General features: G+C 35.0%; 1 protein-coding gene across 4 annotated transcripts in view; it reads right to left on the reverse strand.

Moving 5' to 3' along the window:
• Window positions 1–1,432: 1,432 nt before the first annotated feature.
• MECOM (MDS1 and EVI1 complex locus) overlaps window positions 1,433–22,163 on the reverse strand; it is an 86,309-nt gene continuing 65,578 nt past the window's right edge. For all 4 annotated transcript variants that reach the window (XM_032224799.1, XM_032224797.1, XM_032224796.1 and 1 more), the window contains 7 exons: window positions 20,370–20,536; window positions 17,013–17,090; window positions 14,694–14,863; window positions 13,349–13,478; window positions 5,316–5,552; window positions 3,722–3,908; window positions 1,433–2,401 (listed from right to left, as the gene is read on the reverse strand). In XM_032224799.1, coding sequence (XP_032080690.1) covers window positions 2,279–2,401; window positions 3,722–3,908; window positions 5,316–5,552; window positions 13,349–13,478; window positions 14,694–14,863; window positions 17,013–17,090; window positions 20,370–20,536 — 1,092 coding nt within the window. In that variant the 3' untranslated portion in view covers window positions 1,433–2,278. The remainder of the gene's footprint in view (window positions 2,402–3,721; window positions 3,909–5,315; window positions 5,553–13,348; window positions 13,479–14,693; window positions 14,864–17,012; window positions 17,091–20,369; window positions 20,537–22,163) is intronic.

Below are 22,163 nucleotides of genomic sequence, written 5' to 3' on the forward strand. Positions count from 1 at the left end.
GATATCATGCAATAACATAAGTATTAAAAAGCAGGGTTTTAAGCGCTGTTTTACCTCTTGCCTCCCAAATTCTGCATCTGTAGAGTTCTGTTAGGAGCAAAAGATCAGGTCCACAAATTAAGATCCACACAAGGTGATTTGCTGCTGCTCCGGCCTATGTCCATAAATATTCTCAACTCAAATACACATTCCAGTAGAGAGTTCTTTAAATAGGCTCCAGTCCAAAAGCTTGAAAGACTAAAAACTCTATTCCCAGTGACTGACCCAGATTGGATCCTGCTACATTACCCTGGGACACATATATTTGTTTTCATTTGTCAACTGTTAGCACCTGCTTGGAATTAGATAAGGTTCAATGGAACTCAAGGGAGGTTGGATTTACCATAGCTCACTTGCGGTTATGTAGGAATTCTAGGCTGATGCCTCTTTTAACTCTGCCCTCCAGTTCTGCCACACCTTCTACAGGTTCAACTAACTGATGGATTTAGTTTAGAGTTGATAAATGCGATGTTACGGCTAACTAAGGACATCTCTAAGAAAACATATTATTGACAGGTCCAAGCTCAATAGATGTGCCATTCTACAGACGAAAAAGGAGGCCATGAAAACAACGCCCTCATTTCAATAATCTTTTATTTTTTTTAAATTTGATCCTCCCATAATAATGTACTGAAATGCATAACAGTTACATTGTACAAAGCATTTAAGGAAAGTACCTTGACTTGCTGGTTATTTCAAAATGAGATAATAAACAAAAGGAAAGTAAAATCTGGCCCCTTACCAAAAAGGCAAAATACAGCCCCCCCTCCCTACCCCTGTCCCGAAAATAACAGAATACAGTTAATCATTTATTTATTGGTTTTTTTCCCCCTTTTTTAAACATAAGTTTGGAACACTTCATTTTACAAATAGGATTAACATGAACATAACATCACATAGTTCGCAGACAACCAGCATAAAATATTGGGTACAATTTTCATTTTCTTTACCAGAAGAATCATGCTTTCATGAAGAAAAAAAATTAGAATGCTTTATACATTTGAATCATTTTGCTTTATTACAAAAAAAAAAATCTCTAAATCGCCTCTATTCATTATTTAATTTCAGTAAAATGGAAAACAAGGATAGTAAAAGAGGAATGTAAGACTTTTTTTTTCAAACACAGTTTGCACGCCGATATATGCAGATCAGTTCGCCTCCTTTTTTTTTCTTTTGAAGTTCATGGGTGCCCAGAAAAATGATAGTGAGGGGTTTGGGGGGAAAACTGGACCAGTGCTATTCATTTCATATCAACAGTGCTACATTTAGCAAGAGTGCTTTTCTACCCACCAACAATTGTTTGCCAACAAATAAATACATGGTACAAGCAACATCAAAAAAAAAAAAAAAAAAAAAAAAAGAAGAGGAGGAGGAGGAAGGGGAGGAAGAAGAAATAATCAAAAGCAAAAAATAAACACGAACAAGACAAAAACAAGCAATGACGTGATTGTCTAAAATTAAAAATGCCTTTACAATAATAAGGGAAGCATTCGTTGAATTATAGTGGTATGTTTAATGGCCATGGTCCATCGTAAGTAAGATGATGAAAGATTCACTTCCTAGGATTACTGAATATCCAGATTTGTGTGTGTGTGTGTTTACAATATACACAGACGTCTTACATTGTCATCTCCTGTGATTCTCTATATTCAATTTATTTTTCTAATGTAATTCAGAAGGCAAAAGTTAAACAGAGGGCAAGATGTTGCCATTAAGTTTTAGGTTAATGGTGGGCATACAAAGGCTTTGTCTTCCTCTGTGGCTTGAAATGAATGAAACAAAAATGAGGTGGACTGTATAGTAAAACCCATCTCCAACTGCTCCATAAGAAAACAGAACTATCCCTTCCCCACAATAAATGAAACCATTTTTTTGTTGTTGAGTGAAGTGCTCATGAGTATGTAGCAATAGAATCTTGACCCCTAAGTCCCTCCCCAAATAGGTGTAGTGGAAGACACATATTTCCCATCAAGGTCCATTTGATCCATCTTTTCTGAATGTCGCATTGATCCTCAAAATGTCAGCAGCTGCCTTCACTGTGCAAAACAAAATATTGAGAATAAATAGTTTTTTCTTCTTCTTCTTTTAAATCATTGAGTTTAAGGTCACCTGACTTTAAACGTGACCTGTCAGATTTCTAAGGCATTCTGCTCTGCAGTCTTTTTAGTCATTAGTCTTCTAGCAAAGAGCGTTGTTGCTAGTTCGGACTTAGTCCCAATCCAGTTAACGATTGACAGGGTCATACGTGACTAATGGACTGGATGGCACCAGATTCCGCAGCAGCTCTCGCCATACTGTGCCACATGTTGGATGAAGAGTGTAGAGAGTCCTTGTCGGAGAGTGAAAGCATCATAGCGTAAGCCTAGGTCAATGAGAAATAAGAAAACAATTCCAAAACTTAATAATAATAGTATGTAGTAGACCCGTCATTTTGTCATGAATAGCAATTCAAATCAAATCAAATCAATCTTTATTCTGTCAAATAAAACACAAGAGTCAAAGTAATCAATGAAATAAAATCTGGTTGGAATGACAATATCTTGAGATAAAACAAATTGGAATGATTAAGATATTTAGTGATGAATAGAAATAAGAATTCCTGGTGAGCACTTGCATAGAGAGATCCGTACAGAATAATATGTTCCATCAATTCAATTATTCCTCCACTGCATTAACACAATCGCTATTTGAAGGGGATTTTTTTGGGGGGGTATTTTCCTTTAGTAACAGCTGCTGGGAGGGCATTGAATCTGACTGAGGAAAAGACCCTTCTAATTTTGGGATTGTTATGTGACTGAGATATCTAGCTGGTTGGAGAAGATATGCAGAGTGGCTCAAGAAAGAGTTCTGGGGTTAGCAATTCTAATTTATGATCATACTTGATGACTATTTGGGAAATGGCCTTGCTTATGTATCACCCATCCTTTTCTTACTAGGACCTGGGAAGCTTTGGGATCGAAAATTGCAAGTGCTACAAATTATTAAATTTTCTACCTGCAAGAGACATAGAAAACTTGAAACAAATACTGGATCTAACTCGCTTGTGGATGCACTAGCCCTTGATACATGCTGTGAGTGCATGTGCAGTACAATAAAAATTGTTCTGCACATGCACAGAAGCAAAAAACAAGATGGCACCACCTACGGCGCCACCTGGAGAACCGTTTTGGGGGTGTGGCAGGCCTGCGTCTCTGCCAGTTCCATGAGCCGGGCCACCAAACCACTACCAGTTGGGCTGAACCGGTCCAAACCGGTAGGAACCAACCACTGAATAGCAACATTGAGAACCTAGCCATTTCAGTTCAGTGAATAGGAACAAAGTCTTAATTTATTTTCTGGGAGTAAATATTTATCATTACAGTAGACTAAAATGTTTTCAGATTGTATGGTTTAGCAAACATCAGACTAAATGCTGATCCTAAACCAGGGATATATTTTTTTCCTGCAAAAGAAAGGACCAAGGAAGGAAGAACCCTATATTCCTATAATTTACATTTATAAAGGCAGCATATAAACCCATAAGAGTCCCTAATTGGTTGAATTTGGAGATGGACAAAATACTTGGCTGTTTATTATCATACATTCCTCATTCTCAGCCTCAATGTTTTGATTACATCTAGATTAGGCTGCAAATTGCATTTCCTTAGTTGTTCATCTTTTGCATTTCCTAAAGGACTTTTACCTGGGATTTGGACTTGCGATGCAATGGCTGTTTTAAGTCTTCTGGCAAATGGGAGGTGGTGAATGCCGCCAAGTCAGTTTCATTGAACTGGTTTTCTTCTAATTTCCTCACTTTGAGACTATCGGTGAAGTGCCTTATGTGGTCCAAAGCAGAAAGTCCAGTTTTATTAAACTCATCTTCCTTATACCTACAAAAAAGACGTTGAGATGAGATAATCTGGGCAAAAGCCAATGATTGTAATCATCATATATTTAAACACATCACTGATTTCAATAAAATTAAATATAGGTACTAGAACAGAGACACTTCTTGGAACATTCTTTTGTTATGTATAGTACACACTTCTCTTTTCCAAGCCTTCATGCAAATTGACAAATAATAGTTAGAAAACATAAACTAGTCATGGGTTCATAGCTAGCAACACAAGTCAGTGTTTGTCTACTCAAGACTAAGACCCTTTCATGTTAAAAATGTATTTAATAATTGCAACCCAGATCCTGAAAACTGTTTCTTGTAAATTTCCTAGAAGTCCCTCCATGAAAACCTTTATATTCCCTCTTTCAGTTAACTGCCCACTGTAACACTGCACATTGTTGACTTGATTCACTGATTGAGAATGACTGTTTTATATATTGCCATATATTTACAGGCTACCTTCTGGACAAAGTGTTTGAAAGGCAGGGAATAATAAGAAAAGAATGTGTGCATTGTGGACTCCTTGGTACTCTCTTGGTTGTTTTCTTCCAGACATTTCATTACCAAACTAGGTAACATGATCAGAGAACCAAGAAACTCACAATTCAACCCTGAGCTAATATTCCCTTTTATTGGTAAAATATTTTATTGTGTGTATATCTCAGCACTTTGTAATATTACATAACACAAGAATAATTATATATATTAACTGAAAAAAAGAACATTTTCATTTTTTGCTGACCCCTGGTCTACCCATTTCTGCTCATTTTAATATCTTCCTTATTATTCTGAAGGAGTATTTTCACTTTTCCACTGCTGTGCAAACACCATTCTCGCTGCTGTTAGGATGTGAAGTATTAGGCATATTGACTCTTTGCTATAGCCTTATAATACTTAATAGAAATAATTCTGGCTTGAATCCTATACTTTGTCCAACCATTTTTTTCTAGCCACATCTGAATTTGTAACCAAAATCTTGCTTTTTTACAGGTCTACCACATGTGGTATGGTAATATGTGCCTAGTGATTGTTCACATTTCCAACATTTTGGGGATGTGTTGCTAAACATTTTAGCTAATGTTTTTTTTGGGGGGGAGATGCCACTTGTAGAACATTTTATAAAGATTCTCTTTCTATCCAAATTTTTTAGCCCATATGACCATTGTCATATGGACTTGTTCTTCCTCCATTTTGTAGTGTAGTAAATTTTATTACCCTTATCAATTAATCATCAGTCCCCACTAATAATTTATCTAATATCATTAATTTCTGAGAATTAAGAAACGGAACATTTTCATCTACATGCAATAATATCCAGATATTTTCTGGGTACTTCTTGGTCCCAGCTACCCCCATTCTGCTGCTGCCATGTTTGACTATCATCGAGATAAGTACGTACCTGTCAGGAGAGGATTTGCAATTTATTTCCAATGCATTCGCTTCTTCAAAATCACCCTCTGAGGGCTCTTCACATATGTTGCTTGTTGCCAGTTCTTTAACTGACTTCCCTGTTATTTCACTTTCTTCATCTTCCTCGTCCATCATTACTTCATCTTCTGCTTCTTCGTCTTCCAACAGGTCTGAATTCTGGTTTACTACTGGGGTCTTTTCATCCTTAAAGTGACTTCCATTCATTCTTTCAAAAAGTAAGAATGAACAGTCAACACAAAATGAACAGTAGGGAGTATTTAGATATAAAGCCTTTGTTTTCTTCAATTCTTTTGCAGAAGTAATAAGTCTGCTATAATTAAAATCCACACTATTCAACCTCGTTCATGAAGGTGTCAGCATTTCTTTGAAATTTAATTCACCTCTGAACAGAATTCACAATTGTGAAATTAACACTGAGGAAAATTAGATTAGATTTAGATTCAATTTGATTGATAGAGGTTTTTTTTAGATTACTATGTTCTTCAAACAAGAATTTCTATCCTATTCAGCACTAGCTTAAGGGAGAAGTTATTCATTTCATATCCTGTCTGATACTGCACTATTTCCCAGAGAAAAATGCTTAAAACAATTTATGCAGACTGCTGAACAACAATACTGTCAAAAGAGGATAATTATATTCTAGTTGTTGAGTCATGAAATAGCCATGAATTATGGATGCTCTGGTGTCTTCAAGGAAGGAAAGGCATTTCTGTTGAGTGAAGGGCTGAAATTAAATTAGTAAGATTTTGGATGTGGACACCGTTGTTTTTAACTGCAATTTCTCAATTTTAGGTCTTCTATTTGTTTTCTATCTGACATAGAAGGAGCAATCTTGACAATCATAGAGGGCCACAAAAATGAATTATTTTAGAAGAATAGTATGTTAATTTTCCACTAATGGCAGTATTATACCTTATATTATTATTATTATTATACAATTATATCACAGCAGCCAGTTGTTTTGCCGGATTTGGCATTGGTTACTAGTCGGGCCTCACCCAGTGGCCTAGGACGTTGTAACGTATTTTCGTAATATGCGTACAGATCCAAGCAGTGCGGCTTTTTGCATTTGACTGATGGTGATTTTGTCAATTTTTAACTGTTTTAAATGTAATTCCAGTGCTTTTGGAATAGAACCCAGTGTGCCAATTACCACTGGAATTACCACTGCTGATTTGTGCCATAGTCGTTGAATTTTGATTTTTAAGTCCTGGTATTTTGCGATTTTATCATGTTCCTTCTCAGCGACCCTGCTATCACCTGGTATTGCGATGTCTATGATTGTGACCTTATTTTTCTCAACCAGTGTGATGTCTGGTGTATTATGCGCCAGTATTTTGTCCGTTTGTATACGGAAATCCCACAAGATCTTGACCATCTGATTTTCGGTGACTTTTTCAGACTGATGTTCCCACCAGTTTGTTGCTGTTTTAATATTAAATTTTTTGCACAAATTCCAATGGATCATTTGTGCTACTGAATTGTGCCGCAATTTATAATCAGTCTGTGCGATTTTTTTACAGCAGCTGAGTATGTGATCAACAGTTTCTTCTTCTTCTCTTCTTCTTCTTCTTCTTCTTCTTCTTCTTCTTCTTCTTCTTCTTCTTCTTCTTCTTCTTATTATTATTATTATTATTATTATTATTATTATTATTATACAATTGTATCACAGCGGCCAGTTGTTTCGCCGGATTTGGCATTGGTTACTAGTCGGGCCCCACCCAGGAGCCTAGGACGTCGTAACGTATTTTCGTAATATGCGTGCAGATCCAAGCAGTGCGGCTTTTTGCATTTGACTGATGGTGATTTTGTCAATTTTTAACTGTTTTAAATGTAATTCCAGTGCTTTTGGAATAGCACCCAGTGTGCCAATTACCACTGGAATTACCACTGCTGGTTTGTGCCATAGTCGTTGAATTTCGATTTTTAAGTCCTGGTATCTTGCGATTTTTTCATGTTCCTTCTCGGCGACCCTGCTATCACCTGGTATTGCGATGTCTATGATTGTGACCTTATTTTTCTCAACCAGTGTGATGTCTGGTGTATTATGCGCCAGTATTTTGTCCGTTTGTATACGGAAATCCCACAAGATCTTGACCATCTGATTTTCGGTGACTTTTTCAGGCTGATGTTCCCACCAGTTTGTTGCTGTTTTAATATTATAATTTTTGCACAAATTCCAATGGATCATTTGTGCTACTGAATTGTGCCGCAATTTATAATCAGTCTGCGCGATTTTTTTACAGCAGCTGAGTATGTGATCAACAGTTTCATCAGCTTCTTTGCAAAGTCTGCATTTGGCATCATCAGAGGATTTTTCGATTTTGGCCTTAATGGCATTTGTGCGGATAGCTTGTTCTTGCGCAGCCAGGATTAGTGACTCTGTTTCTTTCTTTAATGTACCTGTTTTTAACCATAACCAAGTTTGTTCACTGTCCACTTTATCTTTTATTTTTTCCAGAAATTGGCCATGCAGTGCTTTGTTCTGCCAACTCTCCATTCTTGATTTTATCACATCTTTTCTGTATTCTTGTTTTGTCTGTTGGGCCTTCAGTAGATTTTTGTTCTTTACTTCGATTAATAGATGTTCTTGACTTTCTTTTAAATAATCAGCCAGTGCATGTTTTTCTTCTTCAACTGTTTGCTTCACTTGTAATAATCCTCTGCCACCTGATTTTCGGGGCAGATATAATCTATCAGTATCACCACGTGGATGTAAACTGTAGTGCATTGTCATTAGTTTCCTGGTTTTTCGGTCCAAAAGGTCCAAATCAGCTTGTGTCCAGTTAACTATGCCAGCTGTGTATCTTATAACTAGTATTGCCCAGGTATTTATGGCTTTGATTGTATTTCCACCATTCAATTTAGATTTCAAAATTTTCCTAACTCTGTTGGTGTACTCTCGCCTGACAATAGTTTTTACTTCTCCATGCTTGATGTTATCCAACTGCAGAATGCCTAAGTATTTGTAGGCTTCATTTTCTTTGCATTTAATTAGTTGGCCATTGGGCATTTCAATTCCCTCAGATGCAGTGATTTTGCCCCTTTTTATGGATACAGTGGCGCATTTTTCCATGCCAAACTGCATTGAAATATCGGTGCTGAATACTCGGACTGTATTTGTCAATGATTGGATTTCTATTTCTGACTTTCCATAGAGTTTCAAATCATCCATATATAGTAAATGCGAAATTTTTTCAGCTTTTTTGGCTGTTTGGTAGCCTAATTTCATTTTTTTTAAGATTACTGATAGTGGGATCATTGCGATGATGAAGAGAAGAGGTGAAAGTGAATCACCCTGGAAAATTCCTCGCTTGATATTAACCATTCCGTAGCTCTCATTCCCTACTGCCAACTCAGTTCTCCATTGTTTCATTGTCTTTTCAGTAAAGGATGTAATATTTTTGCTAATGCCAGTTGTTTCTAAGCATTTTATGATCCAACTATGTGGCAGTGAGTCAAATGCCTTTTTGTAATCAATCCAGACCATATTCAAGTTCGTTTTTCTGTTCTTACAATTTTCTAATATCATTTTATCAATTAGAAGCTGATCTTTTGTGCCCCTGCTCCTTCTTTTGTTGCCTTTTTGCTCTACTGGCAAGATGTTGTTTGTTTCCAAATAATCCATCATGTTATCTGCAATAATGCCTGTGAGTAATTTGAAGGTTGTTGGCAAGCATGTTATTGGTCTATAGTTTTCAGGTGTTGTTCCTTTAGTTGCATCTTTCTGAATCAAGTATGTTTTTCCAGTTGTCAACCATTCATCAATTTGGCCCTTTTGTAAAATTTAATTCAGTTGCCTGGCCAATATTGCATGTAAACTGGTCAGATATTTGAGCCAGAAACCATGTAATTGGTCCTTTCCAGGTGATGTCCAATTCTTTACCTTTTTAACTCGATTTTTGATCATCTCAGTTGTTATTTCTAATACTTGCATTTGTTTGTTGCCAATGGTTTTCTCAAAGTCATGTATCCACTTTGCTTCCTTGTTGTAGTCCTTTGCATTTTCCCACAATTCTTTCCAGAATTCAACTGTGGCCTGCTTTTCTGGTTTTTCACTTTTGGTGTCACCATTCACATTAAGACTTTGATAAAAACACCGTTGGTCTGATCGAAATTGCTGATTTTGTTTATATTGGATGATTCGTGCCTCATATCTTTCAATTTTTCTAGCTGTTGCTGTTAGCTGCTGTTTTACAATCTCTACAGCTTCATTGATGTTTCTTGTATCCAATCTATATCTTCTGATTAGCCGATCTATGATTTTGTTGTTTTTAAGCCGTTGCTCATGCATGTTCTTTAAGTTACTAGCATCTGCCCTTAATTTTTTGATTTTTTGTTCTAAACGGATTTTCCACTTTGGCTTTGATGCTTTTTCTCTTGTGTGACTAGGTACTTTAATTTTAATGCCTAGTTCATTAGTGACTATTACAGCTGCGCTGTACATTAACTGGTTTGTTTCCAAGATTATTATTATTATTATTATTATTATTATTATTATTATTATTATTATAGCATTTATATGAAGAACTTCTCATAAAACCTTGCCATATAAGAATTAGCAATGCCCATTGTGTTGAGGCAGTGAAGTACATTTAAATACTTTGACATAAAAATGGAATTAATCATCTTAAACACATTATATTCCAAAATGGATTGGAGAAACAGCCACATAAATTGTTGACAGTGTTTAATATTACACCCATAAGAATTTAATTATTTAGTTGTATGAATCATTCTCTCTCATTTTCCTCAGAGATAAGTTCTGATTACCTTACTTCATTTAAACTTAAATATGTAAATAAATAGCCAATCGGAAGTCTACACGCCTACCCAACCTATTCCCAACCTATTCCCTAGAACCAAATTCTTCTTCTGAAATGTAAAAAGAATGTTATGTTTGGTTTTCCCTATAACTGGTCTATTTCGCAAAAGAGAATGAAATCACATAAGAAGTTATCTCATCATTGTCAAAATTATGTAGCCCTGCCCACAATTAAGTTTAGAAACTTTTAGAAAGTTTGTACCTTCATGGCTATTCCTTAATTTATAGCATAAAAGAAAAATAATCAGTCAGAAATTAACCAGTAATAATACAAGAGCTATAAAGCTTATAGAAATTACTATAAAAAGATCAGCAATAACTGGTCACTTTATAGTAGAGAATATTCTTGGCATGTTTTGTCAAAGTGCCCTGCTTAGTATGTTTTGGGTAATCAAAAGAATTATGAGTCATAAATCAGGGTTTGCCAGATGGGAAATTTCAACAGTTGGAGAATATTTGTTGTGAAAAGTACTTGGATTTAAATCAAACTAATGAAAACCATATGATTAAGAAAAGCCAGATTTACTAATTACATTTTTATATGCCCTAATTTCCCAAGAATGAGCATCTTTTAAAAATAATGTAAAAATGATACATTTTAAAAGAAAACAGTGAAAGATGCACTGTTTTCTTCTTGTAGAATCTTCCTACGTACAGTAAGGGTATCTTGAAACCAGATGTGAAACATACTAAAACATGGCCATGATGTGAGAACAAAATTTCAATATGCATGTAATGTACAAAGACGTGTCTTCATTAATATAGGCCTATTTATTTTTGATCCCAGCATTCAAACAAGTAAGAAAAATGAAAAGGGAATGATGGCGTGCAGTAGCTACTTTTATAGCGAAAACTACACTGACATAGTCAGACTAATTTATTAAAGATAAACATTTTTATAGAAATTTAAACAATTACATCAAAAATTTGGGTAGACAAAGGTCACACTTGACCTCCGAATGATTTGCTGTGGGTTACTTTAAAAAATAAACAGAGCCAGAGCAAAGATAGGCCTGGGGTCAAGACAAAACTGAACTATGAAATACGATACAAATTAAATTAACCAAAAAAGTTAATCAAACATAGTTTAAGTTTCCCTTCAGTCCCTTTAAAATTTACAAATTTTACAGAATTTCTAAAAATCTCCAAAAGCTCTTTGGGAAGTCAAGACCATATTCTTATGATCTCAGTTGCACATCTGTGAATACATATCTGCATGAAAGGCTACAATTTGATTTAAGTACTGTGCTTACTTTGTGATCATGTTGTTACAATTCTGTAAGTAAAAATAGTGAAAGGTTTTCTATATTATTATTATAGTGGAGTGAGGAATTAATATAAGTATTTAGCATGCATGGTTAATACATTCTTTAGAAAGAACTGGGGTATATATTTTCATTTGTGTGAAATAATTATTTATTAGGGATGTAATAAATGGAGGCTTTTAAGAAGAGACCGGACAGTCATTTATCTGAAATCAGTTCTAGGCTACATAAACAGAGGGATAGAATCAAGATCACGTGAAGTGTTAATACCACTTTATAATGCCTTGGTATGGCCACACTTGGAATACTACATTCAGTTTTGGTCGCCATGATGTAAAAAAGATGTGGAGACTTTAGAAAGAGTGCAGAGAAGAGCAACGAAGATGATTAGGAGACTAAAACATATGAAGAACGGTTGCAGGATCTGGGTATGTCTAGTTTAATGAAAAGAAGGACTAAGGGAGACATGATAGCAGTGTTCCGATATCTCAGGGGCTTCCACAAGGAAGAGGGAGTCAAACTATTCTCCAAGGCACCTGAGGGTAGAACAAGAAGCAATGGGTGGAAACCAATCAAGGAGAGAAGCAACTTAGAACTGAGGAGAAATTTCTTGACAGTTAGAACAATTAATCAGTGGAACAGCTTGCTTCCAGAAGTTGTGAATGCCCCAATACTGGCAGTCTTTAAGAAGAAGTTGGATAACCATTTGTCTGGAACAGTATAGTGTTTCCTGCCTAGGCAGGAGGTTGGACTAGAAGACCTCCAAAGTCCCTTCCAACTCTGCTATTGTATTATTGTATTGAAATGTTATAGGGTTTCCTGTTTCTACAGGGAATTGGATTAGAAAACTCCCTATTATTTTGTATTGTTTTCAGAACATAAGGCAACTACCAAAGGCTCAGCCTGATAATCATATTTCAGGAAGCTGTTTTAATATTCTGCTTTTTTAAAGAAATCAAGCACCTTATTAAAGACGTATTGTCTTCTTCAGCAATGTTTCTAGAAATACTGAGGTAGGTATTGTAAGGAATGGTGGCTGCCACATCAAGGAGGAGAAAAATCTTCAATCTTTGAAAGATAATTATTTCAGCCTATCATTTCATAAGATCTGCAGTTGGTGAAATTTTGTGGGGTGACACTATGTTGTCCAGTCTAGGTGTTACAAATATCTCCCTGTTTTTATATGGTCCAAAACAATTTCTAATTCCTGGATCAGATGTGCAGAACTAAGTGAAAACTGAAAACATGATGCAAATTTTAGAAAGACTAAGTGACGTGCATAGAAGCCCATTCAATAGCCAAATATGCAAAGACATTGCTGATTTTAACCCCAGTTCTCAATTTGGGGGAAAAAACCTGTAAACTTCTCTCATATCAAGCTAATTTGAAAATTAAACAGTTCAAAGTTGTTGATATATTTCAATACTTTTTGTCAGAATACCAGATTTTGATTTGGAATTTAACAGTTTTAGTTACGCCAATTCAACATTTTACTTTGATAACCATCAAGCAGATCCAAATTTACATCCAAGTTGTATATTGGGAATGTCACATCAGAACATATTGCTTTGACTATGTAGAAAACACAACAAAAGAACAAAAAGCTTAAATTAATTTGTTCTACATGTTTCAAACTATAAAAGAAAGGTTGATGAAATCTTTTGAATAAAACAAAGTTAGTTTTGCGGTTCAAGTTTATAATGGAAGAACAATAATGTATAGTTTATATTAATAGGCACATTTTATTTATAGTTTGTGTAATCAGCCCAATGAAACTATGTCTGGTATTCCAGCATCTTTAAAGTAAATCCTAGTTTTGCCCAATTATTTGGAAAAAAAAATGAGGTGGAAAAAAACGTTAGAAAAAGTATGCTGTTGATTGAGTCCAGCAAGAATAAAAGGACACCTTACCTTTCCTCTGAATTATTGTGACTGCTATTCCCAATAAAATTCCGAATTTCTGTAAAGTATGAGTCTTCTTTATCATCTAAGATAGCCCCTGTGCTTTCAAGTTCTGAGTGAGGTGAAGATGTAGCAGTACCTTTAACAAAAAAAGGAATATACAGTAGGTAGGCAGGTAAGTAGGTGGGTGGGTGGGTGGGTGGGTGGGTGGGTAGGTAGGTAGGTAGGTAGGTAGGTAGGTAGATAGATGATAGATAGATAGATAGATAGATAGATAGATAGATAGATAGATAGATAGATAGATAACATTTATTTTTGAGGAGGAAGAAGATGCATAATTTTTGTAAGCTTGAATGACAGGTTAAGGGCTGTACTTCAAAAGTTGCCAGGACCAGTCCTGGGTCATTATCTGGGAGTTGTATGGCTTGACCTGCATGTTTTGTTTCTTAATCCTAAAAAAAAACAAAAAACCCACCCAACATACAGGGGGGAAATTATTTAGCCCTACTCACTTTGGAAGAATTCTGGGGTCCACAAAATGGATGTTAACATCTCTAACATAAATATAATAATCCTTGTATGACTGCCAGGTTGTTTTAGGGACAGCTTACATACTAACAGCATAATAGCCTGAGGTTTTTAGACATTACTAAGAATCTACTTATAACTGTGAACTGGTTCTGGTATATGTATCTGATATTTGTGTGTTCAAATTCCTTTGTCTATAAAAAGTTCCATGCCTATTTAATAATACACAAATGACTTGACTGTGTTGGGCACATCTACATAATGGTACTTATTCTTGCATATAGCAATTCACATAGTTGGTAAGTAAAAAAAAATAATTATCAGCTATTAGTTCTTACTAGGAGGAAACGCTAGGCTAGGTTTTGGGCTGTACCCAAAGCTTTTGGGTGCCATATACCATGTTTTATGTCATGTTTTACTTTTTTTGTTTTTCTTTATTTATTAAATTTATATGACACCAATATCACTGTCAAGCAATATAAAAACATGATATAAAACCATAAGAACAGTAAAAACATTAAAATATTCAATATTAAGTGTTAAAGCAACTACATTAAAATCAACCAAGAACTAGATACCTATAACGGAACCAATATGTAAACATGGTGGAGACATACTTTCCCTAATCTACTAACCTTATTTTAACTTCAGGGTGAAAATCTAAAGGCTGAACATTTTTATCTTGACTACTTAACAGTGTGAGAATGGAATTCTTTTTCTAGCTTTTTTTTTAACTGAAAATTATTGCAATTATATGGAATGACACGAATCCAATATAAAGTAATACCAAAGTAGTTTGGTATAAAAAGGGAAGTTAGTTACATACCAGACATGTTGCCGTTTTCATGCTTTTTGAGATGTCTGTCTAAGTTGGTTTGTTGGCCAAAGCACCTGTCACATAAATGACATTTAAAGGGTTTCTCCTTGTTGTGGATATTCCGGACATGCCTCTGTAGATTAGATGATATGCTGAAAGACCTGTCACAGTATTTGCACCTGAAAATAAATATCAAATACGAAAGAATAGATAACTAATCCAGCAATGCTCTCCTGATATAAAAACAGAAGTTTTTTTTAAAAAAAAAAGTTATTTCCAGTTATCAACAATGTTCAATTCCTTGACTCTGTAATTCGTAAATTTGTTTTATTCTATAAACCTGGATTGAAGTAGGTCTTATGAATGCAGTGATAGCACCCGAATACCAAATGGTTTGAATATTTTATCCTGCTGGAACCTACTCCCATCATAAAGGGCAATGCTGAGAGAATGTACTCCTTTTCTTTCATACCAATGCAAGAAACATCCCTGCTGGCTCTTATGCAAGCATTTTGTTCCTCAAGTGGCTAGCCAGATGTCCCTGCAGTGTTCACATAAGAAAGATGCTTGACCCATAGCAAAGGCAACTGAACCTTCAAGACTAACGGACCTCAAAGAATCGATCTGCTATGAATTTATTCGATCCTTTTTTAAAAAGCCATTCATTCAAGATGGCTGTTATGATAGGTTAATTTTGTATAAGCTGTTTTTTTTTTGTTTATGTTGTTGTTCTACTGAAAATGCTTTATTACATGACACAAAACAAAGTTTCGAAAGAGAAAGAAAAATTCATTTTTTTTCATCCATTTGAAATTCATTTTTCACACCCATCCATTTTTTTATATTCTGCTGTTCCCAAATTAGTCTGTAATCCATTTGTGCAATATTATATCCAGACTTGCTGGAAATATTTCCAATAATTTTAGGCAAATAATGTCTCTCCAACCTCCCTTTTTTAAACACATATACACATATGTAGAAAGTTTATAAAAATGTTTTTCAGTTTAACATAAATGAAGAAACCCAGTGTTTTAGCGTAAAAAATGTATAACTTTCAGAATAATATATTTCCATTGTATATGTTAAAAAGCATGGTACCAAAGTTTTGAATGTACAAAGAAACATGAGATTTTTGTTTCAACCCATTGTCAATATGATAAAGCTAACCAGTTGGGAGAAGAAAACCTGAAACTTCTAAGATTAAGGAGGGATGGTACTTTTTCCCCTATTCAATGTTATACTGTATGAAAAAAAAAATCTCCCTTGAAGAATTAGCTTTTTTCAATGGCTAATCCTGCAGGAAATACAGTTATCTCCCCAAATGCAGAAATAAACAATCCAAATCTTTAATATCTTGCCAAAATGAGTAGTTTAGTCTATCTCTTGGGTACTAGAGGCATCAATTTTCATATTCTGCAGTCATTTGAAATCCCCAAAGCCTTTACTGCATTGCTCTTTAAGCCATTACTAAGACATACTATAACTATTCCAAATTGTTTAGTTGGCACCTGGCCAAAAGGCTACATCAACATCATCCTTTCCTTTCTCCAACCGTCTATTTTTCCTGTATTTCAAAACATCTCTGCTACTTTGTGCATTAAGTCAATTATTGAGGGAAGAAATTATGCATTACATGGCTAATTGTTTCTGGCTGTTAGGCAGTAGAAGCGCATAACAGATTTTAAGACATGATTTAAAACATGAATTAAATTACATGAAAGATGTCTTCTCAAATAAATTCAGGACTAAGGAAAATCAAACAATGTACTTTTTCTCCTTTCTTTGTAAGGCAAAACCAATATATACCAATATACTTCATTTAAAACTGGGGATGAGTTCCTTCCCATTGATTTCATGAAATAGAATTTCAGTTCAATTTTTTTTTTAAAAAATTCATTTCAATAAATGAATAGTATCCATATGTCTTATTTTCATGAGGTCTCCTGATTAAGAGATTGATAGAATTTACCAACAGAGAAGTAATTTAAAAGATAAAGACATGATGCTAAACAATAGGAACCATTTTTGGAAAGTTTGCTTGATGTTTGCTTGCTGCTTGATAAGACTTGCTAATATTTCATAAAATTTTGTTGAAGTACCCTGGAATCTATTTTGGTACATATTAATTATAATCTATTGTCAATTATATTCAATGGAGCACATTCCAAAACTTTGATTTACTTGTATTAGGTAGTGAGTTTTCGTGGTCAAAGGCTGAAGAAGCAGCTCTAATATCGAATATTGACAATAATCTTTTTCAAATAAGAGAAACATGGTTATTTCTGTCTGCACACCAGCCAAATATACACCAATTCGTTTATCTTGTACCTGTATGGCTGTTCTCCAGTGTGTGTCCTCAGATGCCGAGTCAGATTTGCAGATCTTGGAAAAATCTTGCCACAGTATCTATCATTGGAAAATAATTAATAATAATTTATTTTACACTATGTAAAGAAATTTCTGGTTTAGATATCACTTCAAACAAATCTTGAACAGAAACATTTCTAGGATATTTTAAAATTTCTGAAAATAGGCATGATAAATAAATTACATTAAAGCATTTACAGAATGAAGTAGCAATTTACCAAAGTATCTCTGCACAATATCTGATAAACAAGTTTTCAATTTACTATTCCCTTTATTAAAATAATCTCGATAATGGATTTGAAATATATTTTTAAGGGGCTCAGAATTTAGATTAATGGAAACTTATTTTAAATTGTTTGTTATATCTGGTGAACTATAACTGAAATATCACTAGATTATTGAGACCAAGTCTTTTAAGATTCTCTAAAGATATCCTATGAAAGAAACTGAAATATTTATGAATCTGGTATGCCAAATATTAAATACATATGCTTACATTCTGATAAAGAGCCGAGATACAAGCAACAGATTTTAAAAAATAATAGAAGTGGAACTTTCTAATAGCAGTAGCATATTTTTTTAGAAAAAACTCTTCCAGAAAATATTTATGAACGTGAAATACTAAAGACAAGTGAATTTTACTTTTTGACCAAGCAAAGCTAATCTGAGTAATGCCATATTTCCAAATCTGGTATCTTTCTTATGAATATGAAGAAATGGATGCTACAAAAAGTGGGCATGAATTGTGAATTAGCAGACTTTCTGGCATAGTAAACATTTAAATAATGAAGGCACCCATTCCTGTGATTATTTAAATTCTTCTTTCTACTTGTGTCCCATAAGCTATCCTTTAACTTTATTGCACAATGTGTATGTTTGGATACAAATGTTATGTGTCATTCCTTCTAAGCTATAGATTTGGTCTTCTTGGTCTAAGTCCCATAGTCACCATAATTGACATACATGAAACGTGTATGTGTGTGAGTTTATGCTAGGCAAACTAGTTAAGTATTGGAGGATTAATTTGCAAGATCTCAGACAATTTCATCTTGATTTCTTGACACTTTTTTCTAGATTTCTATTAAAAATCATACAGATGGAAACAAAATAACAACATAGTCCATGGTATCTATTTCCTTTTCCATAACATGTTTCATGCCAGAAAGGAAGCATATACTATATACATTCGCAGATAAACTGAGAATTTTAGGTAACAAAATACACTCCCAAAATTGAGTTTGGCTTATCCACAAATGAGCTTATCTGCTGTTCCCTTACTTTTATTAAAATATCTGTAAATAACTCTTGAATTCTTAATTGAAACACCATTAAAAGTGGCACACCCCGAGATAAACCAATCATGGAAAAGTAAAACATGAAAATTTGATGATTAGCTTATGTGGGGTTTTGCTTTTTTCATGACATTTTCATTAAAAATTTGAGGGTAAACTTATTTGAGGAAGGGAATGAATATATGTGGTAGTAAATTTATGATAAAATCTTTGCTTAAAGTATATGATGTTAACTATTTTTGTTAAAAAAATAGAAGAGATCAGCAGTTGGCAAAAGGCTGACCAGGGCAGAATAAATACCAAAGTGCAAAATGAGGATACAACAGTGAATTCTTGAACATTGCAGATGAATTTGTCAATATCTCTCAAGTACGAGAATGGCAATCATATTTCTGGTAACTTAATGACTCTGCTCTGTCTTTATACTTATTTCAGTGGAATCAGAAGTGTAATGTTGTTTTCACTGCTTACCACACCAGTAACGTTAATCCAGTTTGCCAACTGTTTAATTATATTTCGTTTATAAATAGATCATTCTCATCAAGAAATATTTCTTTAACTTCACTTTCCTTATTCCACACAAGTTAAGAACCGTAACATTAAATAGGCCAAATTCAATGCTGGCTGAGTTACAGTGGATGAGATGGGAAGTCATTTAAATTTTACAAATAAATAAATAAATACATTTTACAAGGCCACGTTAAAATGTGAGTCATTTTACATATCTCTGACACTCTCTGTAATAGTGGCACACCTGTGGGAAAAAAAGTACATATGTACTATTCATTGTTCTTTCTTTTAAAATGGTACCTTGAATGGTTATATACAGATGTTTCCATATATTAAAAAAAATGTCCAAACTCTTAAAATTGTTCCAGACAGGGTGAGTGGAAACTTTGTAACTTGTCAAGAGCATTACTGGATTATTCACTCCTTAAATTCTGACCAATTTTGAAATTCAAATTTGCACTCTAATGAGCTGTGAAACTCATGAAATTTAGAGGTCAAGAAAAAGACTCCTTTTTAAGTTAGCAAATGGTTTTCCACTTAGGGTCTAAGCGACTGCAGATATCTGTATACTTGATCCAGCTCCGAGACAAAACTTCCATTGATTACTTTTCGGAAGATGCTGATTTGAGCTGAAGATTTGCAGTGACAACTTTGTTTTTTTCCTCACATCTCCTAATCATTCACAGATCTTATGAACTTTCCCTTCTTGTATTATCAAAGGGAGAAAAAAAATCCAAGAGGAAAACAGTCTTGCAATTCATGATCAGGAGAAAAAAATAGTGAGGGAAAAGATCACACATTAATATAAAGGTGACGAGAAAATTTTGGAACACGTTTGTGTATGAAATGTTTTGGCCTCATTTATCAAGCTCGCGGTAATGGAGGACAAAATTCCTCCTGTAATTGCAAACAAACACAAAATCAATCCCTGTGTCTATATCTTGCTGAAGAAAGAACCTTTTAAAATGCCAGTGACCCACCATCATCCCTATTCATCATCTGGTTTTGAGTAATTTACTAAAGTAAACTGTTGCTTGCAAGGGAAAGGAGATATTGGGAGAGAAAACTTTGAGGTACCGTATTTTTCGGAGTATAAGAATCACCTTTCCCCCCAAAAAAGATGGTGAAAATCTGGGTGTGTCTTATACACTGAATATAGCATTTTTGGCCTCCTGAAACCCTGCCCCCTTTGCAAAAATGGCCATGCATAGCCTTTAGGAGGCTTCCAGAGTGCTCCTGGGGGCTGGGGAGGGCAAGAATGAGCGAAAAATGGGCTGGGTTTTGCTCATTTCTGCCCCCCTCCAACTCCCAGGAGCACTCTACAAGCCTCCTAAAGGCTATGCATGCCCTTTTTTGACAACAAAAAAGTTTTCATGAAAACAGGCCATTTTGGGGAGGTCTGTAAGGGAAAAACCTTTTTTTTTTACAACATTTGCCTCTTCAAAACCTTGGTGCATCTTATACTCCAGTGCGTCTTATACTCAGAAAAATATGGTAATTAGGAAGCAGAAATTACCTGCAGGTATAACGTTCCTTCCCCTTGCGAAGAAGGTTCTCAGGCAAGGTGTTGGGAGGGGCCCTGAAGTTGAACATGGAAGGAACAGACTGAATGAGGTCACCTGCATCTGGTTTCAGGCTGCTGAAGCTTTCCAGCTTTTCGGCCATGTTTTCTATGGCGGACATCTGTAAAATGAGAAAGATAAGGTCAGTGCAAATTCTTAAGACATCCAGTATAATATAGGAAAGTTAAAGATTACAGGCAGTCCTTGACTTACAACCATTCACTTTGTGACCGTTTTAAGTTACAACAGCTCTGAAAAGAGTGACTCGTGACTGGTCTTTGCACTTCAGACGTTCATGGCATCCTCACAGTCACATGAGGAAAATTCAAGCACTAGCTAACCAGCATTGCGGAGTCTCATAAGATCACAATTTTTGGTCTTCCTAGCTGACTTCCGACTAACAAAGTCAGAGGGAGGAATCTGGATTCATTTAATGACTGCATGATTCACTTCATCGACCCATGGTTAGAATGCAGTACTGCAGGCTAACTCACTGCTCAGTCTAGGAGTTTAATTTTAATGGCTCAAGGTTGACTCAGCCTTCCATCCTTCCGAGGTGGGTAAAATGAGGACCAAAATTGTTGGGGGCAATATGCAGACTCTATAAACCACTTAGAGTGGGCTGTAAAGCACTGTGAAGCGGTATATAAGTCTAAGTGCTCTTGCTCTTGCTCTTAACAACTGAAGTGATTTAACAATAGTGGCAAAAAAGATAATAAAATCAGGTGTGACTCCCTTAACAAACATCTTGTTTAGAAATGTGAACTGTGGTCCCAATTATGGTTATAAGTTGAGGACTACCTATATTCCAAAGGTTTCGTTTTTTGGAATAGCATATCATATTACTTAGATCTCTTGAACATTTGCAACTGGGTTTTCTTGTCAGGAGAAAGTTAAGATTTTAATGATGTCATCTTATATTTCTTTCATGCATGTTTCTTTACAGGAGTACTAGATCTGATCCAACTAAATGGCTCAGAATCACAAATGAGATGAATAAATGCAGTGCAACTGACTTCTTAGTAAAGTTGTACTGTATATCCCTAAAAAGAAAACTGCAGAGGAGACCCAGACTGACCAATAAGAAAGAAGAAGGAACCACCAAGTGCTACCAGATGTGGTCGTCCCTAATGGAATATTAAAAGGCACAATTATGCCCCACAGCATAATGTGATGAAAAAAACCTCACACTGCTGGAAACAATTCTACATAAAGTAGCATACCATTAACTTAAGAATTAATGCACATCATGATTCAACTTCACAGTTCATGTTATATAGCCATAACATTTTCTTTTGTATTTTTTTTAATCACTGCCATTCACCAAAACATTATCTAACTGCAGTGAGCTGTAAAATCACACCCCTTGCTCCAAAGGATTGTTGAATTGGCCTCAGAGAAGGCTTGTGTTCACAAAACTATGGGTGGCAATGAGAAAATAAAGATGGCTGCTTGCAAATCTGATTTGCTTTTCCCTATACTGCATTCACAAAAGCTCCAATCTTACTTAGCATTGATAGAAGGTTACATGGAAAGGGGGTTGTCTGTCTTCTATGTACAAAATAAGATATAAAGCAATTTAGATAATTTGGATGGTGCTGCTTTTTTCCTCCAAAATAAACTCTGAGTTGCTTTGTTGAATGATTATTCATATTTGCTAGCACTAATATTTTCCCCCTCTTTTGCCGTAGCCTAACTTCTCATTTCATGCTCAGATTTCCAACACCAAGTACAAATTGCATTGTACA

The sequence above is a fragment of the Thamnophis elegans genome, chromosome 10 (assembly GCF_009769535.1).
Source record: "Thamnophis elegans isolate rThaEle1 chromosome 10, rThaEle1.pri, whole genome shotgun sequence".
Lineage (NCBI taxonomy): Eukaryota > Metazoa > Chordata > Lepidosauria > Squamata > Colubridae > Thamnophis > Thamnophis elegans.